This window comes from Tetranychus urticae, chromosome 1 (genome assembly GCF_039701765.1).
Source record: "Tetranychus urticae isolate SD_2017Ah chromosome 1, NJAU_TeUrti_SD_1.0, whole genome shotgun sequence".
NCBI classification, from domain to species: Eukaryota; Metazoa; Arthropoda; class Arachnida; order Trombidiformes; family Tetranychidae; genus Tetranychus; species Tetranychus urticae.
The window spans coordinates 13,970,017-13,998,005 of record NC_142958.1 but is presented as its reverse complement, the minus strand read 5'-3'; the positions used below and the strand labels follow the sequence as shown (position 1 = coordinate 13,998,005).

Genomic DNA, 27,989 nt, shown 5'->3' with positions numbered 1-27,989 from the left:
ACAAATACCGATCGAAGTTTCAACCGTGCATTTTGAGATCCTCGATATTATCATATTTAGTTTAATTATAAAGATAAAGACTATTTAAAAATTAACTCATTTTTATTAGTAAACAATGATTGAATGACAAACTATTTTAGATCAGTGTTTTTGAAACTTTTTTTATTGCATCTAAAAAAATATAATATTTTCAACAATAACATTTCATATTTGTTTCGTTTTCTGATAGCATTATCGATGGGACTTGGCGGTAATCCTTATGGCCCAGCTGGGACTGGAAAGACTGAAACTGTAAAAGCTTTAGGACATCAGCTTGGAAGACAAGTATTAGTGTTTAATTGTGATGAAGCAATTGATGTTAAAGCTATGACTCGCATTTTGATTGGTTTAATCAAATGTGGCTCTTGGGGCTGTTTTGACGAGTTTAATCGTTTACAAATCGAAGTATTGTCATCTTTATCAACTCTTATCCATTCGATTCAAGTTGGATTCAAAAGTACATCAGATTTGATTCACTTGAATGGACCAAACCAATGTGAAGTTAAATTCAATCGAAACTCAGGAATATTTGTCACTCTTAATCCAGCTGGTAAACAATACAAAGGACGGAATGAGCTACCAGATAATCTTAAAGCGTTGTTTCTTCCAGTTGCTATGACAGTTCCTGATTCTGCTTTAATTGCCAGAGTTTTATTGCTTTCTGAAGGATTTAGTTTATCCGAATCTGAACCATTGGGCCAAAAGGTGACTGCTTGGTTCAATTTAGCAAAAGATTCGATGTCTTACCAAAAACATTACGATTGGGGGTTGAGAGCTATTAAATCATGTCTATCCTCCTGTGGCCGTTTATTGCGATCGTCCCAATCAAGTGATTATAACAAGAAAGAACTCTCAACAGTGATTCAGTCTTTAGGAAGGCAAGTTAGATCAAAATTAGTAGATGAAGATCAACACCGTTTTACCGATTTAGTATCCGATGTTTTTGGTTTAAAAGATGCTGAACTGAATAACTTGAAGTTAACCTCGAATCTAGATGTTGATGTATTGAAACAAATTTATAATGAATTGGGGTTGACATTTGATGAGAAACAAATTGAAGGAATCAATGTGCTTGATGAGCAGTTGAACTCGCGTTTAGGTGTTGTCATTCTTGGTCCATCTGGCGTTGGTAAATCAGCAATTTGGAGAGTTTTAATGATCTACAAACGAAAAGCAGAATCAATCAATGTAGTCCCAGTTGTAATTAATCCTAAATCAATGACTAGAGTACAATTGTTGGGGTATATTGATGAAGAAACTAGAGAATGGCAAGATGGAGTGTTGACCAAATTAACTCGCACAATTGCCCGCGATGAAGGACCTTATCGTTTCTGGTTAATTTTTGATGGCGAAATTGATCCTGATTGGGTGGAAGCTTTGAATTCGGTTCTTGATGATAACCATGTACTAACTTTGCCTTCAGGAGAACGTATCGATTTTGATCCGAATAAGGTTTCATTAATATTTGAAACGACTTCTCTTCAATACGCGTCTCCAGCAACAATTTCTCGTGTTGGAATTATTTCCCTTAATTTTAGTGTTTCCAGCTTGTTTATACAATCAACAATTATGTCATTGGGATTGTCAATTACAGTGGATGAGGTTATCAGTATTTTGGATGAATCGAGTGATCAAACGTTCTCTCAAGTCCTTACAGCATGTCAATTGTTGAAGCATTCAGCTAATAGATCACTTTCTCCATACGAGGCTCTTAATTTTCTTAAAAGCGAGACAGTGGCAATTGTTAAACCTGATTACACTTCGGGTAACTTGTTTGTTACCTCTTCATTGATTTCAACAATTGATTTGATCAAGATCTTAAATGAGACTCGACAACACATGTTATTGATTGGATCAAAAGGGATGGGCAAGAATTTGATTGTCCATGAGATTGTTTTAAAATCAACAACATCTTGGATCAATATCAATTGTGTACCAACAAGTTCACCAGTTAGATTGATAGAATTGATAAAAGAGATTTGCCATGAGACTCAATCACCGGGCACTGGAAACAGAAAGCTTCTCAAACCAAAAGATGGCGGGTTAATTGTCATTTATATGCGAAATCTTGAACTGATTCAAGCTGATTCCTGGAATTGTGTGACTTTGGTTACATTTTTAATTACTCTTATAACTTATAAAGGTTTTCACGATCCTGACACAAAAGATTGGATGGTGTTGGAAGATTTTCAACTTATAGCAACCATTAATGACACAAAATATGTAGATAATAGATTTTTGTCCGTAGTTAATTGTGTCCATTTATCTCAATTGTCTTCCCATGAAATTGAATCAGTCATCCAGTCCAAGATTGGTTCACAGATAACTTGGGCTTCATCATTCTCTTCGGGCTTTAATCAACTTTGTTCCAAGGCAGCAAATTTGATTGACTCCAAAACAATCCCAATTCTTTCAGCGGCAACAAGAGCAATCAATTCAATCAATTCTTATGAAACGATAACGAATGATGTCTTGAAAAAAGAGTCTCTTAGGTCTTTGGTTAACTATGTTCCGGTCAACTTTTTAAAGGCTTTAGAATCCAATTGTGATTCCATCTTTGGTACAAATAATTCATCAATAATCAAGTATCCGTTTTGTTCATATTTTGGTGCCAATACATCATTAGTTGAATCACAATCATTTGCAGATTTGATTGATAAATCATTCATTTCATATGTTTCTACAAGTGAGGCTAAATTACCCCGATTAGCTCTGATTCCTGAAGTTCTTGATCTTTTTTCTCAAGTATCAGTGTTCTTGGGTGATTCAACTGTTGGAATTAAGGGGCTGGTTTTATTAGGACCATCTGGCTCATGTCGTAAATTATCTTGTAAAATAATGGCCAATTTGTATGGCTATGAAACAGTGTGGAGTCCGAAATTTTCATCCGAGAAGCAATTGATGGCTGACTTGAAATCGACTTTAGATTCTGAGGTAGAAAGTGATAAAGGCGAACGAATCGTTATCTTGGTTGATCAAATGCATTTCTATTTATTTCCATTGTTATGCGAGAAACTTTCAGATACTTTATTAACCTATACAGGATCGTTGATTGTGCGAGTTATATTGACGATGAACAATTTAACATCACCAATTGATCGCATCTGGTCACGCGCTTGTTACTCCATATATCCAGTGCGTCCCTGGTCTGAATCAAGTTTACTTGATTATCCAAAATACATTTTGTCTGATTTAGGTAACACAGAGACAATTTGTAAACAATTTGTTCAACTTTGGAACCTTTCTCCAGAAGTTAAAGGTGATTGTCGACGTTATATTTCATTCATATTAACCTTTGAGGTTATACGAGATCACAAAGTTTCCCAGTTAAATAATCAAAAAGAAAGGCTTGAGAAAGGTTTAGGGAAGTTGGAAGAAGCGTCTACAGAAGTGGCCAAACTTCAAGAAGAAGCAGCAAACCAACAAGCAATTTTAGCATCCAAAAGGTCTGAAGCTGATGCAGCACTGAACATGATTACCGAATCTATGCATGATTCTGAAGGACAAAAGGTTGAACTGGAACAAATAAAACAACAAACTGAGCGTGAATCTATGATATTAACCAAGAGAAAGGGAGAAATTGAAATTGAATTGAAAGAAATCGAGCCTATTCTTCAATCGGCTAAAGCTGCTGTTGGTGGAATCAAATCTGAGTCGTTGTCGGAAATCAGATCTCTTAGAGCTCCTCCTGAAGTGATTCGTGATATATTAGAAGGTGTCCTTCGATTAATGGGAGTTTCAGATACTTCATGGGTTTCAATGAAATCGTTTCTTTCTCGTCGCGGTGTTAAAGATGAAATAATTAACTTCGATGCAAGAAAAATAACACCAGAAATACGAGCTCGGGTTGAAAGTTCATTGGCAAATAAACCAGACAGCTTTGATGAGAAACAAGCAAAGCGAGCTTCAATAGCTGCTGCTCCTTTAGCTAACTGGGTTAAAGCTAACCTAGCTTATTCAAAGGTACTCCATAAAATAAAACCATTAGAAGATGAACAAGCTCGACTTCAATCGAATCTAAGGTCAGCTCAAAACCGTATGAAAGCCTTGGCATCAGAGTTGAATGGAGTTGAACGCGAAGTTGGATCTCTGAGAGATAAATTGAACCAGGTAACTATTGAAGCAGCTCAAATTGAAGTTGGGTTGAACAAAACCAACGCCATTCTATCTGCAAGCAAAGAACTTATTGGAGAATTGAGTTCAGAATATGAAAGATGGAAGAAACAACTGAGCGACATCAATGTATCATTTGAAACGTTGCCATTGAAATGTTTGATAGTTTCAGCTTATATTCATTTCACTGGACGTCAAGAATCAACAAGTGTCAAAAAATCGATTCTAAAAACTCTTTGCTCGAGTCTTGGTATTGAAACCTTTTCCATTTGTGATTTTGCTGATGTTAAACACGATAATGAAGTCTTTTACGCTTTCCAAACATTCTTGTTAACTCCTGTTCTTATTGACCCATCTCGTAAATGTTTATCCGCAATCGGCAAAGTAGTCGAAATAATTGACACATCTAGAAGTGATTGGCTTAGATTGGTTGAATTAGCACTTCGATTTGGCAAAACAATTGTTCTTGAATCTATCTCTGGTCCATCAGTTGGTTTAATATCCTTATTAAGATTTGATATTTATGGGGTTGAAGGCTCTCGTTGTTACACATATCTGGGTGACAAAAGGGTTGACTACAATGGTAATTTTCGATGCTACCTTTTGACAAACTCAATTGACCACAGCAATCCAAATGATTTCACTTCTTGGTCCCTGGTTAATCTAATTAACATGTCTCCTAGTAGTGACACCACAGAGGCCAATTTACTGCGATTAACAATAACCATCCGAAGACCTGAATTGGAAGAAAAAAAGCTGGCAGCTGATCATACTTCACGTGAACTGTTAGGTAAATTGAAAGGTTTAGAAGATCAATTGCTGATCACTCTTAACTCATCAACTGGTAACATTTTGGATGACCGTGAATTAGTGGCAAGCTTGAAGGCAATAAAATCATCTGCTAAGGACATTGAAGCATCGTTGGTTGAATCAAATAATTTAACCATAGACATAGACAAAGAGCGCCAACAATATCAACCATTGGCATCGATGGGATCACTGTTGTTCCACTCAATCAGAGATTTATCCAATTTACACCCAATTTATTCATTTGGAATTAATGAATATGAATCACTTTTCTCTAGAACATTAATTTCAACTAAAAACATTACAGACGAAAAATTATTATCATCTGTTTACAGTTACATTGGTCAAGCTTTATTTCCCCAAGACAAGGCCATCTTTCGTCGATATCTTGAATCAACAATACCAATTTCTCGTCATCTTGATGAAAATGTTAATCCTAATTTACGTAATTTTTTAAAACAATGTTTATCTACAACTGATTGCCGAATAGTATTGATAATTACCTCAAAAGGGACTGACCCAAGCGGAGAGATTCGTGAATCCTTAATAAATGAACAATCAGCTGGTAAACAAAGTTTCTACTCAATGGGGCCTGATGTTATTCCAACAGTTGAAAAACTCTTAATCAGTGACAATCGTCAGGTTCAATCTTCCTCATCTTCATCCAGTTCTTTGACATCATTCATCTGTTTGTCAAATCTTCATGTTGTTCTGGATTGGCTACCCACATTATCTCGTCTTTTGTCATCTCGTAAAGCTAATGATCAACCTGGATCCTTTATCGTTCTTGTTACTCAAATTCACGACCGAATTCCCGTTTCTCTTCTTGAGCTGTGTGTCAAATTTGTTTACCTGTCATCTCCTGGCCTAAGAGACTCTATCGATAATTTAGAGTCAGAAATTGGATCCAATACAATGAATGGTCGCCTGCAACAAGTTTCCCGCTTAACCTATTTCCATAGTATTGTTTGTGAAAGATGCAATTATGTTCCTATTGGTTGGACCAAATTTTACGATTTCGGGTTTAATGATTATCGAACAGCAACTAATATCATAGATACAGTAAAAACACGAAAAGATAGAAGTCTACAATTACAATATATACGGGGAATAATGTCAAGTGTACTTTATGGCGCTCGTTTGGATACTCAAATGGATTTTGAAATACTGTCTGCTTTGTTACGTAAATGGTTCAACTCATCGGATAAAATTAACCGTTCATCTCTTGACGAAAAGAGCGACTTTAATCTTCTTGGATTAGCACCAAATGTTAACCGTTGGAAAGTCTCAATGTTTGAAGAAACCGTGGAAAAGGGTTTGAAAATTTTGGAGTCAACCAGTAAAGTAAAATCTGACAAAGCCTTTTCAACAGCTGAATCAGTTAACAAATTGCTAGAAAAGGCTCAAAATTTAGCAGACATAATTGACAATCAATTCAGTAATCGGAATCGCCGTCGTTCATCAATCAAAGAAGATTCATTAATTCGCTTTTTTGAATCTGAAAAATTACACCTTAAACAGCTGATACAAACAATTTTGGTTAACCTAAGTGAAGTTGATTCTGAAGCCTATCTCTCATCAATTCGTGGGGAAACTCCTGACAATTGGTTGATCCAATGGCCAACTGGTTCAAATGAAGTCGATAAATTTATTCAAGGATTGAATTACATAACTAATTCACTGATAAACTATTCTCATGGTCATAATGATTCTCCAAGCTTTAATCTCGGCTCATTTTTGCATCCAATGGCTTTTATCAACGCCATTCACCAAAAAGCCTCCCGATTACTGGATACAACAATAGATAACATTAAAACATTTTGCTCTTGGCCTGGAGTCACAAATAATCGGTTAAACCCAAAAGAATCATTTACTATAACAATTGAGGGTTTACTCTTGGAAGGAGCTTTGTTTGACAATGGTTATTTAAGAGATTGCAATATTAATTCTGATCTTCAATCAGAGTTGCCTCCAATGCAACTTCATCTTACTCCAAAGGTTCATTCATTGATTTTTGAATTATTAAATAATCTAATATTTCTTTATTTCCATTCTAGACCTTAACGTTTGAATATGAAACTGAATTTGTAGTTTTACCTGTTTATGGATCAAAATCGAGAGAGATTTTGATTACTTGGTTTGATGTTCCTTGTAAAGCAAATACTCAGGATGATTGGATAACTCGTGGAACTGCCATCTTGATTAATAGTCATTGTTTATAATGTTGATAAGTTTATCGAGTAAATCGTTGGAAACTAATGAAATGCTTGATTCATAAGGTCGGTTGCAAAAAAAGTCATAAAACTAACCAACTTAAAATAACACTTGAATGAAAGTATAGCATGTTAAATGAGTGAAAAATTTATATCTTGTTAACGGTCTAGAACTAACAGAACAGGAAATTCATGATTAAAATTATAGTTTGTTTGGATAGAAATTCATTTCTAGCATGTTTTTCCTTTTCCTGGTCGATGCCAACAACTACATGATACTGATAATCATGGAAACGATGGTTCAGCAAACCACCAAACAACTGGAATAAGTTGAAAGTTAAAATGAAGGGAAAAAAAGTAAAGTGCAAGAAGATAAAGAAGAAATGAAAAAGAAAGCGAAATGCTGAAAGAAAAGAAATGTTCGAAGGAAACTTCTTTTTAAGCTAAAAATATATTTATATTTATGTTTATGTTTCAAGCCAAATTGATTTCACATTTTCTCATTTTTTTCAATAGAATTCCAATTATTGAGCCTGTTTTCAAGGACCGTGTCTGGTGGTTGCTCAACGATCAAATTAATTCGCATACATAAACCTGATCAACCCTTAACAAGCTGCTGATGATCGCGACTCGCTGGAATCAAGATTATCTATCCAATTGTAACTATTGAAATGAATGACTGGAATCAAATTTACACTTAAACCATTAATGTTGAAGAGTTACACTTTATGGTCAAATCCTTCCAGATCTTATCCTAGGGTTACAGTGTTGTTAAAGCTAATTGTTATACAAATGATTGTTACAAGATCTGGCCTGGCGCCAATTGAGATCACTAACGATTGTAACATTAAAATGTTATTTCACAGGAATTAGCTTAAGCCTGAAATGATACACAATCTAAAAGTGAATTCAATAATATCGTGAAATTGTGATAAGATGCTTCAGATCAACTTTAATTGCTTGCAAATAATTGAAACATTACATTGGTATGTGGGTGGGAATACAAAAATGATTCAGATTAAGACTGAAAAACTCATCTTCATCGTCTTTATCTTCATCTTAGCCACAAAGATTTCCCTTTCTTTACATTTTCCTCCTCCTTTTAAAAGAGAAGATGAAAATGATTGGGAAAAAAATACAAACTTGACAAACCCATTCGCAGCTTAGCTTCATCTTACCATCTTCATCATCATCCTCTTCCTTCCCAGACTCTCTTTCATTTCATCTTCTCTGTCTATTCAACTCTGTCTTCTTGGACCAAAAAAAGTTCACAGATATTGTTAATTCCTTAGGATTATTTGATTATTTTGGTGCTTGTTGCACGATTAACTAGTTACATTCATTTTGCGTTTTACCTTTTTTTTTAATCTTCCTTATGTCAAACATTTGGATAAATCACGTAAAATTGATTGAGAATGATCATCACTCGATTGTTATGTAATTGTCTTGCAATGAAATTAATATCAACAATTTAACATTCATCTAGTTAAGCAATTGTTCTAGTTTTTGTGGGCAACAATTTTACTCGTTGTTGTCCATTAGTCAACCTTTTTACAACTTTTATTATTAATATTATTATAAAATTATATTCACAATTATCATTTATTGCTGTGTTTTTTGTTTTATTTTATTTTCCAATCAAACTTAATTTTATTTGGTTTTCCGTTATTTGCACAATTCATCTATACAAATTGCTATTGTTGTTAATCATTGAGTTATTTCACTCCAATCAGTTGATTATACATTTCAACTTTCATCCATCCAAGTATCAAGCAACAAAATTGTTCACTTAATTAGGAATTGCGGTGTTACCATAACTGGAACCAGTTAACACCCAATTAAAATCATTGCAAATGCTGCAATTAAAATTGTTTATATTATCATGTGTAATAACTCTTGTATACTCGGTAAGTTTATCAATTACCTTTGCTTATGATCAAATCTACTAATCCAAAGCTGAAATACAATTTTCAGCAATTTCATTGACAATTAACAAATCGAGTTAAGATAAAGGTTTGATTCAGATTTGAAAGGTTAGCCTTTATTGAATCCCAGAATAAATTAATTGCATTTGGATGCCTTTTCAATCGTTTGGATTGACAATCATCTTTTTGGGTTGAATTTTCCGATTGATTGTTAACCTAGAAACATTTGTTAACAATTAATGTATGATTGAGTAAACAGAAGGATCAATTTGCTTCTAAATTAATCTATTGAATTACTTGAAGTCTCTTTAAAGTGAGGATTTGCGAAAATGTAATGTAAACAAGAATGTTAATGTTTTACGAATGTTAGTTAAGAATGCTCATATTGCTGCTAATTTCATTATAATTTACATGTGTAGCTGACTTTATGGTGAAGATCGGAAGATTGAAAAGGATGTGAGGAAAGATAAATGAAGACAATATTGCTTTTTGGGCCTTTTCTTCGTTCAAATTTCCTAGCAATATTTGTTTTTATTTTACATTCAAATTAACCTCTAAATTAGTGCGAAAGATAAGCAAAGCTCCTTAGAGATTTGCTTTACCATAACAACCAACAGTATACAAAAAGAACCGCTCAAGTAATTTATTGATGCTGACCTTCCTGTTGATTTTATCATTATTTTGTATGTTTTTTCGTGTTTTATTTCGAGTTAATCTGTCAAAAGGTGAAAAAGGTTACATTCAACAAGCTCAATAATTTCCATTGAAGGACCATTGACCGATAGAAGATTATGGCTATTTTATTGTTTACTTGCTGTCTCTTTGCATGTTCGGACCAGATTTAACTGTATTTTTTAGAGAAATACCAATGATTGAAATTTGATTCATGCAATCAGTGGTGACCAGATAACTATTGGAATTATATTTCACCGGCTTATAATAATCTTTTAGGAGTTAAAAGTCAGTAATCATCTTTAGGTAATGAAATAGCTGTTGACACTAAAGAAGACCTTATTTACTCTAGTGTTTCGAGAATAGTTCCAGGATGAGCTGAATTAGATACCAGGAAAGTCAACAGTGATGTTGATTAAACCCAGATGAGATTAGGAATCTATCAAGTTAATTTTATATTGATACTAATCATGATTTTGGTCAAGTAATGTACATGGATTATGACATTCACAATGCCAATTGACAATTATTACCAGTAAGGATTCATTCAGAAGAGGAAACGTAAACTGATCTTGTTAATGCAGTCAAAAGATTGATATTTGAGGCCAACAACCAAGAATGGAATGGACTAGACCTACATTTGGAAAATTTAACCTTTAGGTCTTAAGGTTGCTAAGGGTTAAGCTAATGAAGACGAGAAAGCTAATTTATCATCTAACATCTTATACTTGGACTTGGCCTTCCTCTTCTCTCTTTTGTCTTTTGTCCTCATTTTAGTCAAGACAAACATAAAAATGGTGAAGTACCATCATTAGCCTCTTCCAGTGGTCCTTTTGCCTTAAAAAAATTATTTTCAACATATTCCTAGAGATGATTCTCGGCTTGCCTTTACATCTTCCTTATTTATCATCGTCTTCTCCTTTTTTTTGTATTTTGCATTTTGCTGTTTATTTTGATTTGCTTCCAAGAAAAGATATGTGTTTTAGTTTCAACAAGTAAACAGATGAAGGCAAAGCAAAAAAGAGTCGAGCTCGATGGTGATGATGATGAGAATGGAGATCTTCCTTGTTCCCTTACATTTGCTGCTTAACACCAAGTTATCTTCATCATCATATTCATAGCAACTCCCAAAGTTTGATTATTTTTACCGAATAGCATACGATCTGGACTATATTTAGACCCACTCTTCATTTTACTCAGTCTCACTCTTTTCCTCTTTTCATTCAATCTTTTCAGCTAATTTTTCGAGAATTTCATTTAACAGTGTTTTTAAATGGCTTTTACAGTTGATCTGTTTCCATTGATCATCCTTTCTCTTCTCTCCATCTTCCACTTTTAATTACTGCAAAGAGTATAACACGGAGCAAACTAAAATCTGTGATATTGATTAGGAAAAGGGTTATTACAATCTGACGTAGATTCAGGAAGAAATAGAACTAAATATGAAATAATTGATGATAACGAAGCTGTAAATTATCAAACTTTTGATAGAGAGTTAACATGAATACTAAACCCATTATTTTTGAGCTGGTGTTTATATTCAATGGAAGCATCTCTTTTTGTTTACCCTTTAATTATTTACACAAATCTAATTATGTCTTTCAATTGGTTTAACCAGGTTAACCCAATAGACTGTTTTACATCCAATTTAGATGCATAACAACTGTTCAGTTAATGGTTATTGTGTTTTCATGAACTACAATTTTTCAATATCACAGATAATCCAATGTTGATTTCCTGGTTTCAATGAGGATCCAAATGAAAATCATCAAGATTGAAAGATAAATTTAGTCTGGATGTCGAGCTGTCAAGGCTAGGAAAGTTGCTATTAGTGTAGGCTGAGAACGAGATTGTCGCGGATTATCCTGATTATAAATTGCCTGACAGTTTAACATAATGATAATTATGATCAACAAAAAGGATCACAAATTGTTAACACCAACAAAATTGTGATACTTTGAATGTTGACAGTCTGATGAACCCAAGCAACAATAAAATACAAATTTGTTAAGATCTTTGCTTTTAAGTTAACCCAAAACCCAAAAACATGTTTCATTAATCTACATTAAAATACGATTAACAATGAACAATAAATGGTTAAAAGACTAGACCAACCTTTACCTTGAAAGGTTAGGGTTTAACCAGTTTCAACTCATCTTAATCACTCTTGTTGGTACAGTTAATTAAACAATTGTATGCCATGATTAATTATCCTATTAAGATTACAATCTAACCATATTAAATGGTTGTGATTGCCAAAAAATCTTAACCATTGAAAGAGTTGCTATTGAAGGAATATTCTGTTGGAATTATTGATTTTCATTTGAAACTTGTTGATAATTGCTCATCATTTTGCTGCTGATTTTTTCTGCTAATCCAAATTTATCACCTTCAGCAATTAAAGTTTATTTGGATTCGTTTGCTCAACTGTTTACATTGATAGTTAACCAGAAAAGACTGATTTGGCTCCAACCCAGTCTCGTTCTGGAGTTAAATTGAACTTCCGCAAACACTCAGAATTTTCAACTTTTTCAACATCATCAGAATGTTTCACCATAAATTCTGGTTCCACTCAATAATTAGTTGCATTTCAATATAACTAAATAACTCTTCTCAAGTCACAATCGCTTGCAAAAACGAGATCAACCAGAAATCATGAAATTTCCTGAGAAACTGCAAGTCGCCAATATTTGGTTGATTGTTAATGTTGAACAACCTTAATGGCTGAATTGAATGATCGTTAAATCTCTCGAAATTTGTTTCTATTGAAGTTATTAAATATACTTTAGACTTAAAACTAAGCATAAAATATATAATATTTGTTATTAATTATTACAAATAAATATACACTTTTATACAAATTTGAAGGATTCTAATTTTTAATTGTAACCAAAAAATTGAAATGCAAATGATTACAAACTGTTTGTGGACTTCATTGGTATAACTCCAAGATAAATTGTTAGAATTGTAAAAGACATTCACATTAATCATGCTTTTTAGTTCATAATCATATTTTGTAAAATTCATTCAAAGAATCAGCAATTCAACATGATCCCAACTATAATTTATCAATAACTAGAGTCAATTGGTCATATTCAGGTTTCATAAATCTATCAACTCTTAAAATCCTTAAACAGCTAACTTAATTTACCATTACTAGCTAGTTAGTCATTAGCCATTAGTGTGTTTAATTTCAATTTGTAAACAAGCAAAATTTAAGTTAATTTTAAACTATCGGTCTTTTAGTCTACGATGGATGCAAGACTGTTAATTGATAAAATCAACTTAAATTTGCTTCAAAAACTGAATTTAGTTTTACCTTTTCAGTAATTTCAGAAGCTAAAATAAAATGTTCAAAAGAGTTTCTATCAAAATTTTTAAAGCAAGATGAAAATGCTTTTTTGGATTGATGAAGTTGGCTAAGAAATGGGCAAAAAAATATTCTGATTTGCATTCAAGGAAACTAATATTTTTGCATGGTTTAGTTAGTATTAATTAGCAGTTTTTTGAGCAAAATTAAAACCTCAATTAATGAAAATTCAACCTGAATATCAATAACTAACCGAAATATATTTTTCAAGCTAAAAATGAGCATTTTTAATGCGAAATCCCAATCAACTGTATTAATGTTTCCTTGTTTTATTTGGTTATATTTTCAGCAAGTATTGTTGCCTTCTTATAGTAATTATAACAATACAAAAGGACGATGTGCCGAGTGTGTAGGTGATAAATGCCGATGTGTAGGACAAAAAGGAGCTCGAGTAAGTTGTTGATTCAACATTTCACTTTGATTCGTCAGTCAACATTTTGTTTCCCTTGTTTCACTTAGGGTGTACCCGGACCTCAGGGAGAAAAGGGTTCACAGGGTGAAAGAGGTTATCCAGGATCTTATGGACCACAAGGGGACAAAGGAGACAAAGGTGATCTTGGACCAGCAGGAACAAGGGGACTAAAAGGTGAACCAGGATTAACCGGAATGCCAGGATTTCCTGGAACCGATGGTTTGATGGGATCACAAGGTCTTCCTGGACCTAAAGGATTACAAGGACCTCCTGGATGTAATGGTACCAATGGTAGTATGGGTCCTGCTGGTGACATTGGGTTACCAGGGCCAAAAGGTATGCCTGGTCCCGCCGGAGATACTGGACCGAAAGGTGAACCTGCTTACGGTGTTCCTGGTACTAAAGGTATAAAAGTAAGTTTATTGACAAAACATTTTAAATGATGCATTTGTAAAATCAGTGTTTAATGGACTGACTTTGATCAGAATGAAAATTTCAAATAGATTATCAGGATAACTGATTATTTTTACGTATAATTTGTTTGCTATTTGATAGGGTGAACCTGGTCGTGATGGACGACAAGGTGATAAGGGAAGACAAGGACCTGAAGGACGACCTGGACCAAAAGGTGAAATGGGTTTAATGGGTCCAATGGGGTATAAAGGTTAGTTTGATATTGAACCAAAAAATGAACCCATTGAATTTAATACCAATTTGTACAATAAAAGGTGATAGAGGTTATCCTGGACCAAAAGGTGAACGTGGCATATCCATAACAGGATCAATGGTAACTATTTTTAAATTGCCTTTCAATCCCTAATTGCTAAAAGCAATCAAAGCATAAAATACAAATTATTTAGATGAAGGTGAAGGTTATTTACAAACAGTAAATTGTGATTTCTAAATGATAATTTCCCATTTTGTTTCCAATCATTAGTTTTGTCAGAAAATTAAATTTTTACCAAAAATCCATTCCTTGAATATTGTTAGTTTTATTACAGGAAATTTTTGTTGGATTTATAGCAAAATTAAAATTTTAACTCCAAGGAAGAAAGTTATAATAACTTTTTCAGAAGCTTGAAATTTCTGGTTTACTTTTCTGGTTTTCATTTATAATCATTCTTCAACCAATTACATAGAAATTCCCTTGAATGAATATCTGAGATTTAATAAATGATTAACTTTTCTAATTAAGGGACCACCAGGAGATAAAGGAGAGAAAGGATTACCTGGACCTGCCTGTGATCGCTATGATGGACAAGATCGTCCTCCGACCACATTTATCGGACCAAAAGGTGAAAAAGGAGATAAAGGAAACAAGGTTTGTTTAGTTCTGTTTTTTGTTTGGAGTTGATAATTTTACAGTTCCTCAGTGAGTTTATATTTAAGAATATCAATAAAGTAAATATCATTTCTCGTAATTGAATTGATAATTTGAAAAACTGTAAAATTATTTACTTGAAGCACAATTTTGTTAATATGAAATTTTAACCAAGTACAACTTTGACTTTTGATTGGTGTTGAATAACAGGGCGAAACTGGTGACAAGGGTGACATTGGACCTGAAGGTTTACCCGGAGCTCCAGGTTTCAATGGTTTAGTGGGTGAAAAAGGAGATAAAGGTTCTATTGGTCCACAAGGGCCACCAGGAAAAGTTGGTTACCCAGGTCAAATTGGAGCTCCTGGTCACAAAGGTAAACTGAAATGAGTTTAAAAACAAAATATTGCATTGAGATTAACTCACAATCCTTTAAGATCTGACTCGAAATAATCAACATTAGTGATCTTATTTCGTTTGTAGATCAATTTATGCCAATTTTTCAAATTTTTTAACTTATTTATTGATTCGATTATTTAATTGTACTAAATTAGGTGATATGGGTGTTGCGGGACTGCCTGGCTTAGAAGGATTACCTGGACCAAGAGGAATAAAGGGAGATAAAGGTTTTCCTGGACTACCTGGAGCAGTTGGTGCTCCTGGTGCTCCTGGTGGTATTGAAGGAAGAGCGGGTCCAGTCGGAGATCAAGGTCCACCAGGACCAAGAGGACCTCCTGGATCACCAGGATTGGATGGCCCGCGTGGACAATTAGGTCCCAAAGGTTCGCCTGGTCCAATGGGTGGACCTGGTGCACCAGGTCCTTCAGGTTTACACGGTACTCCTGGTGCTAAAGGACAGAAAGGTAATCAAGGAATGGATGGTACTCCGGGTAAAAAAGGTGATTCAGGAGCTCAAGGTCCACAAGGACAGAAGGGTGAACCTGGACCGAAAGGACATGCAGGAAGATCGATTATTGGTCCACCAGGACGTGATGGTACCGATGGATCTCCTGGTGTCCCTGGAGTCAAAGGAGACAAAGGATCAAAGGGTGAAAGAGGAATGCCAGGAGATGCTCTATTAGGTATCTCTGGTCCACCAGGAGATCAGGGACCTAAAGGTGACCGAGGTTACCCAGGAATGCCTGGAAACCCAGGACGGGATGGAGACAAGGGTGAGCATTCATCTTCGATCAGTCTATCGTTTTCATGTTTCTTTTATTTCCATTGACTTGTTTCACTTTAAACTCCAACTTTTCAAATTTATAAAACAATCAAGTTGCTGTGTTTGAAATGAGACAAATCAATGCTAAAATCAAATCAAATTGATGAATGAATAAAATTGAACGAGTTTATTTTTCTCTCTTAAAGGTGACAAAGGAGATTCAGGAAAATTGTGTCCAACTTGTTATCCAGGTAAGTTTACTCAAACGAAATTGTTGATTCACAAACTTTTCACACTGAATGTTGTCTTTCAAAGGTACAAAGGGTCAAAAGGGAGAACTTGGTCCGGCTGGTGATCCTGGTATTCCTGGACGAGATGGAAATGAGGGTAAAATGGGTGAAATGGGAATACCTGGAGAACCTGGTCCAATAGGTATCCCTGGACCTCCTGGTGCTAATGGAGAGTCTGGTATGCCAGGAAGAGATGGAGAAAAAGGTGAGTTTGGGTTAATGAATGGATCGAACCATGTTGACCAATAGATTAGGGTTGAAAGCTGCAATTGTTATTCCGATTACCAAAATTAAAGAAATTTTATGTTCCATTTAGGTGACAAAGGAGAACCTCGTAAACTGGAGATTGCTGATATGCCAGTTGGACCTAAAGGAGATATTGGTCCTCCTGGAACTCCTGGTAGACCAGGTAGAGATGGAGAACCTGGTAAAGATGGTACACCAGGAACATCAGGAGCAAAGGGTGTCAAGGGTGATAAAGGATTGCCCGGTTTCCCTGGTTTACAAGGAATTGTTGGTTTCACCGGTCCAGTTGGAGAGAAAGGTTTGTTAGAGAAATCCTTTTGAAAACCTTAAATTACAATTTTAATTTCGCTTCCAACACTCCCTTAGCTATTTATTGTCCTTACAATGTAAATAGCATTATGATTAGTTTTTTGGTTTCCAATTTCGATCTTTTTCAATGTGAAATGGATTTATTTGTACATATTTTTCATTCATCATTCCAGTTAGCTTTGACTAAACTTATTTAAGATCTTTGAAAGACAATTTAATCAAGTTAAACATTCTCTCTCAGCGGAAAAGTTAACTGGTCACAATTAGTTAAGATCTCAAGTTTCACAGTGTTTCATCAGGCATTTAGAAGAAAGTTTATAAGAAAAGAAACGATTTAGAGTCACCGATAGCTGATGGACAAGAGTATTCTCGTCTGCCTCTTCCTCAATGGTTCAACATTAATTCATAATTATATTTAGCTGAGACGATGATCAAATATCTGAGTCTGCATGAATTTGAGACAAACGTTGACGAAGATCTCTATTCTGATCAAAAGATTTTTGAAGAGACAATTTAAGTTAAGAACCACAGAAGAAGCTGATGATTTAGATGAGGCAGTTGCTACTAAAAAGACACAATTGCTACAATTGTCACATTTTAGCACAAATTGAAACAAGTTAATACAAAAATGGGCAAATACGGGAGGAAATTAATTTACTTCAAATTTAAACTACACTGGTTTGTAAGGACATAAAACCTGAGTCCCTTAGTGCGCTTTAAAAGTTTCTCTGATGAATAGTTCTTGAGAAAATCGAGATCGAAAATGAAACTTCGATCGGTATTTGTACAGTTATGGATGCAGATTTTCTTATTAAACTTATTTACCTGATGAAGCTTTTGAAAAACAATCAGAAAATAAACTTATTTTGAGGAACAAAACTTTCCGTTTTCTGAATAAACGATAAGTTCGATTTCCATTTAAACCGATCTTTTTCTGTGACCGAAATAGTTAGAGAGCTTAAACTTCTTATCCGTTCATAAAAATGGTTGGATCAATTCATGGACCGAATACACTTTTCAACTTATCTACAGTTCTCTTGATTTCGGTCATTGACCTAAAACACTTTGAACCTGAATATTTCGAGAATGGCCTAGCCTACAATCATCAAACTTTGACCAAACAATAGATTTTATTATGGACTATAATATGGCGAAACATTAAATTATTCAGAAGTCCACAAAAAAAGTCAGAGCATTGCATTACTTTAGTTACCAGATTTTAGATTTGATTTATAAAGTTTAATGTTAACCCAAACACAAATCTTATGTTTAAGAAGGATATTCATTATTAAATGAATAGGCACAGATTTTATTCAGCATCAAGTCACATCACTTTTTAGCCCATAATGCAATCTAATGTTTGGTCAAAGTCTGATGATTGTAGGCTTTGCCATTCTCGAAATAATGAGGTCGAAAGTTTTTTAACCCAATGGCCAAAATCAAGAGAACTATTGATAAATTGAGAAAATTATTCAATGCATGTTGTGACCAAACAATTTTTATAGAAGGAGAATAAGTTTCAGCTTGCTAACTCTTTTGGTCATAGGAAAAGGTCGGTTTAAATGAAAATCGAACTTATCTATTTTACAGATGACGGAAAAATTTATTTCCCGAAATAAGTACATTTTCTGATTGACAATCTTAAGCTTCATTAGCAAAATGAGTTTCATGAATAAATCTAATTCCATAACTGTACAAAAGGCGACCAAAGTTCAAACTTTAACCTCGATTTTTTCGAGAACTGTTGATCGGAGAAGCCTTTGAATCGGACAAAAGCATTCAGGTTTCATGTCCCTACAAACCTACCGAGTCTCAACTCTTAGCTCAAATTTTCGAGCCTTTGACAGTGATCTTTGCATTGCAGTTGCAAGTTTAAACAGCAAATTGGTTTATTAACAAAGAAATGGGTTGAGATGAGTTTGTTTTGTTGAATAAGCTGTTTCTCGCCCATTTGCAGCCCAAATTTTATGACCCAAACGCTCTAATTGAAAGTTAGTAAATTGAATTGCATTATATATTAGGAAAGGATTAAATTAGTGAAAGCATGATGCCTATAGGATGCACTATTCTCGAAATATCGAAGCTCAAACTTTTAAGACCAATGATCAAAATCAAGAGAACTGTGGATGAGTTGAAGAGCGTATTCGGTCCATGAATTGATCCAACCATTTTTATGAACGGATAAGAAGTTTAAGCTCTCTAACTATTTCAGTCACAGAAAAAAGTCGGTTTAAATGAAAATCGAACTTATCTATTTTACAGATGACGAAAAAATTTATTTCCCGAAATAAGTACATTTTCTGATTGACAATCTTAAGCTTCATTAGCAAAATGAGTTTCATGAATAAATCTAATTCCATAACTGTACAAAAGGCGACCAAAGTTCAAACTTTAACCTCGATTTTTTCGAGAACTGTTGATCAGAGGAACTTCTAACGCACACTAAGGGACTCAGGTTTTATGTCCTTACAAACCAGCTTAGTCTAAATTTGGAAGAGATTAATTTTTACACTCTTTTTGCTCATTTTTGTGTTAATGTGTTTCAATTTGTGCTAAAATATGACAATTGTGCAAATTGTGTCTTTCTGGTAACAACCAGATGAAACAGTTTGCCTCTGAGACAATATTTACACCAGTTGTTCCCGGGCTAACTGAATTTGATGTTTCCTCTGTAACAGTTGTTGGTACAACGATTGAATTTTCACGATTACCTCGCATTTTACGAAGACAAAGTCGCAATTGGTCATGAACTAGAATCAGGCTAGACTTACTTCCTTCAGCAAGAATTATAAACTCTTCATTCAATGCCGTTGAAACATTAATTGTAATTGTTTAACTAATAACTTCGCTTCAGCTCCTCAAGCTCGCAATTCAGAAACAAAACATGATTCTAATTAAATTGTTGTTTTAAAATTTATTTTTTATAATTTTGTACATTAAATTACATTTAGTTTATTTACACTTAATTTTAAGTGCATTAGGTATTGATTTATAAAATAACTTTATAGTTAACGAAAAAGTCTTTGAACTGTGATTAAAATTTTTCTTCGCAAAATTTAGGTTCAAGAGGAGATAAAGGAAATTCTGGTGAAAAAGGAGACAAGGGAAATCTTGGCCCAGAAGGTAAGAAAGGAAGCACCGGTATCAAAGGAGAACCAGGTAAAATTCCGACAGCCGAAGAGTTGAAAACGATGCCTCCAGGTCCACCCGGTGAAAAGGGTACAAAGGGTGAGAAGGGAGAAACTGGCCCTTCAGGACTAATGGGTCGAGATGGTGCTAGAGGAGACATGGGAGTACCTGGATTAAATGGTGAACCTGGTGTCAATGGAGCTCCTGGAGCTCCTGGTGAACAAGGTTCACCTGGTGAAAAGGGTGACAAAGGAGATAAAGGTTTAGGAGGATTGCAAGGAGTTCCTGGATACAAAGGAGATCGAGGTATTCCTGGTGATAACGGAAAAACTGGACCTAAGGGTGACAAAGGTGAACCTGGTTATGGCATACCAGGAGCACCCGGTCTCATTGGATTGCAAGGTTTAAAGGGAGACAAAGGAAATCCTGGATTCAAAGGATTCATCGGACCAATGGGTCCACCAGGTTATCCTGGAGATAAGGGAGACATTGGACCACCAGGACCTCCAGGTCCATTTGGATATCAAGGTGAAAAAGGAGATTTGGGACCTCCAGGTTTGCTTGGAATTGATGGAACACCAGGAACTCCTGGTGCTAAAGGAGATCGCGGTCCTAAAGGTGATATTGGAATGCCTGGTTCTCCTGGTTATCCTGGTTGGAAAGGGGCGAAAGGAGATAAAGGTATCAGAGGAAATGATGGAAGAGACGGTCAACCAGGTCCTCCTGGTGTTAATGGCACTAACGGAGTTAACGGTGTCGATGGTCCACCAGGGAAAAAGGGAGATAAAGGACAACCTGGTTACGCTGGACTTCCAGGGCTTCCTGGTCCAACTGGATTACCCGGTTATCCTGGACCCAAAGGAATTGAAGGTCTGCCTGGACCAAAAGGAGACATTGGATATCCAGGAACACAAGGATTCAAAGGAGAACCTGGTTTAAGTGTAAGTAAAAAACATTGAAAATTCATTCATTATTGAGCAAATTACAGCGTACTTTAATCTTGAGCAAAAATCCTAAAATTGTCTTGAGATTAACCATGAAAACTTAAAATTGTTATAGATTTTGAATGTTTCATTCTAATAAGTTTGCTCAATTGAAAATTAACAGTTTACTAACATTGAAAAATATTGTTGCTATACAGGGATTACCTGGAGATAAAGGTGATATCGGACCTCAAGGTCCACCAGGACCTCCGGGACCAATGGGTCCAATGGGTCAAAGAGGTGACAAAGGAGAACCTGGACCTCGTGGTATCGGCTTTCCTGGTGAAATGGGTGAGGTTGGTAAACCTGGTAAACCAGGAGAACCTTGTCGTGAAGGATTCCCTGGTCCTAAAGGATTTGATGGACTTCCAGGTTTGCCTGGATTAAAAGGTGACAAAGGATTCCCTGGTCCAGCTGGAGATACTGGTCCTGCTGGTTTTATTGGTCCATTGGGTCAACAGGGAGACAAGGGTGACCGAGGTCCTCCTGGTCAAACCGTATATCTATCCAATCCAGGATACGATGGTTTACCTGGACTTGAAGGTCCAAAAGGAGATCGTGGTTTCCCTGGAGTACCTGGTGAAAAGGGAGATAAAGGTTAGTTTCATTGAAATTATTAACGAGTCAATAACAAAAAGTAATCTCAAAACTGGAATGAGATTTTAATATACAAATATAAATATTTCTTAAACAGGAAATCAAGGTAGAAACGGTGGTAATGGGTTGCCCGGTCCAATCGGTGTAAAAGGTAAGAATTCAATATTTACATTTATTGATGGTGGTTTATGAAAATCTTATAAATGGTTGATTTCAACTCAAATTTTTATTTAACTTAATCAATAATTTTCATTGTCAATCTTTATAATATAAGAAAAGAACCTAAATTGGTTGAAATTTTAGATTCTTTTAGTTCCTTGAACGATTCAATTTTCTATGTTAAGTTTCCCTAATGATAGTTCAGTGATCCATTTGGTTGAATTGAAAGTTCATCCTTCATCCAATAAATAAAGATCAGGGAATTTTATTCATTTTGCTCGGATAATAAATTCTGCAACCTAATCTTGAATTTATCTTCATCAATAATGGTCACCTAACCTCATACAGTCTCTTATCAGAGGACAGATAATTGATGATTTAGTTACTTTTTTAATGTTTCAATTATACAACATTCAATATGTCAGATACAGCTTATCTTGAAAATTCATATGGACTCTTATCATTTCAAATCGAGGTCTAATCCACAAAAATGGAGTAAAATTATCTTTATTTTGCCTCCATAGCTGTTGTTTTATTGTAAATAAGCATCTTGTTTTGTCAGTCAATTTTTGAGTCAGAAAATACAAAACTGAAAAATTATATTAAACTATCGCAATTTTATATTTTTATCATATTTTACTTCAAACTATTTGATCAAATTAATCAGCTGAATTTATTTATCTCAAAAAAGTATTTTATGTGACACAATTTCACCAATTTTTCGCTAATCTTGCATTTTTCATTGATTTTCAGGTGATCAGGGAGATCCTGGTCCAATGGGAATTCCTGGAGCTCCTGGATTACCAGGATTTGGGTCTCGTGGTGATAAAGGAGAACCTGGTCCTCCTGGTGATCGTGGTCTTCCTGGTGTATCAGGAAAAGATGGAATTCCCGGTACTCCTGGTTACAAAGGTGCCCAAGGCTATCCTGGAGTTAAAGGAGATAAAGGAAATAAAGGTGAGTTGATATCAAATTTGATATTCAAGGAAAGCCTCCCTTCAAATCCTGAAGCTTAACATTTACAAGTAACTTACATGTATTTAGCTACAAAATTAAGCATTCATAGATCACAAGGTTGAGCAAAATTAGTTCTGTTGGTTGGAAATTCTTGAATAAGTCAAAGGATTCGAATTCAATATATTCTTGTTGCTCATTCTGTTATCAATTGTTCTTGTAGGAGGTCAAGGTCCACCTGGATTCGGTGGAATGCCTGGACTACCTGGTCCACAAGGTCCAAAAGGTGACATCGGACTGACAGGACCAAAAGGAGACAAAGGATTCCCTGGTATACCGGCAATTCCTGGACTTAAGGGAATGACTGGTATTCAAGGACCTCCTGGACCTCGTGGATCTTATGGTGACAAAGGTGACAAGGGTGATGTTGGACCTCAAGGACCACCTGGAGATTACATCTTAGCTGATTCTCTTAAGGGTGATCGGGGTTTCCCTGGTGCCCCTGGCGAACCTGGGTGAGTGCCGTAATTGATCTTTAAATAGGTTTATTCAAGCTGTAAATTTAAAGAAATCAAAAATAGAAAATAGTGTAAATTTTGTTCTAATCGGTCAACTTCAATTTTTCAGCGCTCGAGGCTTGCCTGGCTTAAAGGGTGAACCTGGATTACCTGGTTTCCCTGGACAAAAAGGTGAACGTGGATTCACAGGACCTCCAGGACCAGAAGGAAAAGCCGGAAGACCTGGTGATAAAGGAATGAGAGGTTAGTTCAATAAAAACATTACGCTGAAGTTAAGTAAAAATCAATTTTAACCCAATCAAAAATTATGGAAATTCAAGGTTGATTTACAAAATTTTCCTGAATTTATTCTTTGGGAATTCTTAACCGTCAAAATTAAGAAAAAAAGTAATTTTGATGGAGATTCAATTGTTTCGACAGTTTAGTTTGATTTTAAAATCGTGATTTAAACATGTTGTTTTGTAGTTATGATCAAAATTAAATTATTTTTTTACCTATTTTGTCTCCCAAAGGGCCTCCTGGTCGTGACGGATTACAGGGTCAAGCTGGTTATCCTGGTGACATTGGACCACCAGGTCCTGTCGGTATGCCTGGACCAGATTACTTGACGGGTATTCTGTTGGTTAGACACTCTCAGGACATCAAACCACCAACGTGTCCTAAAAACATGGAGAAACTTTGGGATGGTTACAGTTTACTCTATATTGAAGGAAATGAACGTGCCCATGGTCAAGATCTAGGTTTTGCGGGTTCATGTTTAAAACGTTTCAGTACAATGCCTTTCCTATTCTGTGGCCTTAATCAAGCTTGTTCATATGCCTCTCGAAATGATAAATCATTTTGGTTATCAACTAATAAACCCATTCCGCTGAGACCGGTCAAAGAGGATGCTATACAAGATTTTATTAGCCGTTGTGTTGTTTGTGAGTCCCCGGCCAATGTGATGGCTGTTCATTCCCAGACTGAAATTTACCCTGAATGTCCTAATGGCTGGAGTTCATTGTGGGTAGGTTTTTCATTTGCAATGCACACTGCGGCTGGAGCTGAAGGTGGAGGCCAATCTCTTTCTTCACCGGGAAGTTGCCTTGAAGATTTCAGAGCGGCACCATTCATTGAGTGTAGTGGAGCTCGAGGTACATGTCAATATTTTGGTAATAAATTGTCTTTCTGGTTGGCGACAATCAATGAGAAAACCCAATTTGAGAAGCCTGAAGGAGGAACATTTAAAAAGGAACATTTACGATCCAAAATAAGTAGATGTTCCGTTTGTATAAGAGATCTACCTAATTGATGAATCCATTTGTTTTACCAAATTAAAAATGATAATCAAGCCAATTGCCAGCGATTGATGACGAACATTTCTGTGAATATTTCAAATTAAAAAATAACAAAACAGGGTTGATCCAAAGTGTCATGATGGATTATTCAAACTGAAAAAGAAGCAAAGAAAAAAAGCTTTGTTAATCATGTTTATAACCAAATCAAATTATTGGAGATGACTGGTTAAATTATCGATAATTAACTCCATGTTAACTCCATTGAAATTCATTGATGACCAACCACCAAAAAATGCCTTCAACTTTCAACTCTTCTTTTACAAAAACTCTTTCTCTTCACTGAATTCATCTTCTTATCCCACTTTTTTAGTAGAAAAGGACAAAATAAAAAGTTAATTACGATTGGATTATAAAAGCTTTTCAATTCTAATTAAACAATTAAGCAAACAGTTTAATACAGAAAGAAGAAGAATAAAAAAACGAAAACAATTATCAATTCAATTTCTAGATAATATGTTAAAAGCTACCCATTAATTGTTATAATTTTGTCAATCCCTGTCTTTTGCTGTTGATTTTTCCTGTTTCAATTAATTTATTTTTACCCTTTGGAGAGAATAATAAAACAAAACTTTGGGTTGAACAAAGAGTTACAATTCAAATTATTGCTAATTATATATGAAAATTGGTCGGAAATTGAAAATTTTAAAATCAAGTTCAGTGAAGTCAATAAATCCCAAGAATAACATGAAATATGAAAAATCTACTTACACAGTTTGAAGGTAACATCTTGAATTTAAACTTTAAACATTACATCGATATGGCCATTAAAGACAATTAATTGATTAGTCTGGAAATGTTGATTTAGATCTAGAAGCAAGAATTAAAAAAGTAGAAATCAGAGTTTAATTAAAGTGAAAGTGAAATAAGATTGGATCAGTTTAATGTTAATCATTGACGCTCTTTTTGACCTTTGATTGATTAAATTTTCCAATTAATTAGATTGAAATTATAAGTTAGTTTCCATAGATGTATAAATGTGTGATTAGGTTAAATACTGGTCAATGTTAGACTAAGTTTTTTGTAATCAATTGCGTAGGTCGATTTACCTTTTGTATTATTAGAGGTAAAAAAAGGTTGGCTATATTTGATCAATCCATTTTCACTGTTAGACCTGAAATATTGAGTAGATTGCAAGATTACCTTACAATTTGCATAACCATCTAATAATATGACCGGGTCCTTCAGGTTTACACGGGATTAAAATTTTTCTTTGCAAAATTTAGGTTCAAGAGGAGATAAAGGAAATTCTGGTGAAAAAGGAGACAAGGGAAATCTTGGCCCAGAAGGTAAGAAAGGAAGGGTCGGTATACAAGGAAAACCAGGTAAAATTCCGACAGCCGAAGAGTTGAAAACGATGCCTCGAATATAAATATTTCTTAAACAGAAGATCGTGGTAGAGACGGTGCAAGTGGAATGCTCGGTCCAATGTGTCTAAAAAGTAAGAATTCAAGATTTACATTTATTGAGAGTGTTTTATTGGAATTTGTAAATGGTTGATCCCAAATCAACTCATAATTTTTATTTAACTGAATCAATCATTCATTTTTCGTTATCAATCTGACTAATATAAGATAAGAACCTAAATTGGTTGGAATTTTAGATTTTTTGAATGATTCAATTTTCTATCTTAAGTTTTCCTAATGATAGTTCAGTGATCTATTTGGTTGAATTGGAAAGTTCATCCTTCATCCAATAAATAAAGATCAGGGAATTTTATTCATTTTTCTCGGATAATAAATTCTGCAACCTAATCTTGAATTCATCAATAACGTTATTCCTGGTTTCAAAGGTGACCAAGGCTATCCTGGAGTTAAAGGAGATAAAGGAAATAAAGGTGAGTTGATATCAAATTTGATATTCAAGGAAAGTCTCCCTTCAAACCCTGAAGCTTTACATTTACAAGTCAAACGCTATCTATTGACAATTTACTTTAAGATTGGAATCAAAAATTAATCTCAATTAAATGGACAATAGATGGAGTTTAATTTACATTTTTCTTATCAATTTTTCTGTTATCACTAACCAATAATTGGTCATTCTGTTTTCTGCTCTCAATTATAAATTGACACCCTTTAGCAACTCTTAAAAAAGTCTAAGTATGTCTAAGTCCAGTATATTCTTGTTGCTCATTCTGTTATCAATTGTTCTTGTAGGAGGTCAAGGTCCACCTGGATTCGGTGGAATGCCTGGACTACCTGGTCCACAAGGTCCAAAAGGTGACATCGGACTGACAGGACCAAAAGGAGACAAAGGATTCCCTGGTATACCGGCAATTCCTGGACTTAAGGGAATGACTGGTATTCAAGGACCTCCTGGACCTCGTGGATCTTATGGTGACAAAGGTGACAAGGGTGATGTTGGACCTCAAGGACCACCTGGAGATTACATTTTAGCTGATTCTCTTAAGGGTGATCGTGGTTTCCCTGGTGCTCCTGGAGAACCTGGGTGAGTGTCGTAATTGATCTTTAAATGGGTTTATTCAAGCTGTAAATTGAAAGAAATCGAAAATATAAAATAGTTTAAATTTTGTTCTAATCGGCCAACTTCAATTTTTCAGAGATCGATGCTTACCTGGGTTAAAGGGTCAAGCTAGTTATCCTGGTGACATTGGAACACCAGGTCCTGTCGGTATGCCTGGACCAAATTACTTAACGGGTATTCTGTTGGTTAGACACTCTCAGGACATCAAACCACCAATGTGCCCTAAAAACATGACGAAACTTTGGGATGGTTACAGTTTACTCTACATTGAAGGAAATGGACATGCCCATGGTCAAGATCTCGGTTTTGCGGGTTCATGTTTGCAACGTTTCAGTACAATGCCTTTCCTATTCTGTAACCCTGAAGATAAAGTTTGTTCATATGCCTCTGGATATGATAAATCATCTTGGTTATCAACTAATAAACCCATTCCGCTGAGACCGGTCAGAGAGGAAGCTATACAAGATTTTATAAGCCGTTGTGTTGTTTGTGAGTCCCCGGCCAATGTGATGGCTGTTCATTCCCAGACTGAAATTTACCCTGAATGTCCTAATGGCTGGAGTTCATTGTGGGTAGGTTATTCATTTGTAATGGCTAGAGGTGAAGGTGGTGGCCAATCTCTTTCTTCACCGGGAAGTTGCCTTGAAGATTTCAGAGTGGCACCATTCATTGAGTGTGTTGGAGCTCTAGGTAAATGTCATGATTTTGGTAATCCATTGTCTTTTTGGTTGGCGACAATCAATGAGAAAACACAATTTGAAACGCCTGAAGGAGGAACATTTAAAAAGGAACATTTACGATCCAAAATAAGTAGATGTTCCGTTTGTATAAGAGATCTACCTAATTGATGAATCCATTTGTTTTACCAAATTAAAAATGATAATCAAGCCATTTCAAAATGATAATAAATTTTCCAATTAATTAGATTGAAATTATAAGTTAGTTTCCATAGATG

General features: G+C 35.0%; 2 protein-coding genes across 2 annotated transcripts in view; both read left to right on the top strand.

The window, feature by feature from the left end:
- The window catches only part of btv (dynein cytoplasmic heavy chain beethoven), a 15,359-nt gene extending 6,582 nt beyond the window's left edge, over nt 1–8,777 (top strand). The window contains exons 3-5 of the mRNA XM_015938139.3: nt 230–6,957; nt 7,017–7,238; nt 7,689–8,777. Of these exons, the coding sequence (XP_015793625.2) occupies nt 230–6,957; nt 7,017–7,181 (6,893 nt within the window). The 3' untranslated portion in view covers nt 7,182–7,238; nt 7,689–8,777. The remainder of the gene's footprint in view (nt 1–229; nt 6,958–7,016; nt 7,239–7,688) is intronic.
- Nucleotides 8,167–27,966, top strand: LOC107370163 (uncharacterized). Its single transcript, XM_089270315.1, has 21 exons — nt 8,167–9,079; nt 13,429–13,530; nt 13,599–13,964; nt 14,107–14,215; nt 14,280–14,338; nt 14,747–14,872; nt 15,083–15,245; nt 15,424–16,041; nt 16,238–16,282; nt 16,347–16,526; nt 16,638–16,865; nt 19,937–20,946; nt 21,147–21,585; nt 21,683–21,736; nt 22,498–22,701; nt 22,922–23,213; nt 23,326–23,459; nt 23,729–24,505; nt 25,777–25,839; nt 26,638–26,998; nt 27,111–27,966. Exons 1-21 carry the CDS (start codon nt 9,026–9,028, stop codon nt 27,880–27,882), a joined length of 6,156 nt encoding a protein of 2,051 aa, XP_089126441.1. The 5' UTR covers nt 8,167–9,025; the 3' UTR covers nt 27,883–27,966.
- The last annotated feature ends 23 nt before the right edge of the window (nt 27,967–27,989 follow it).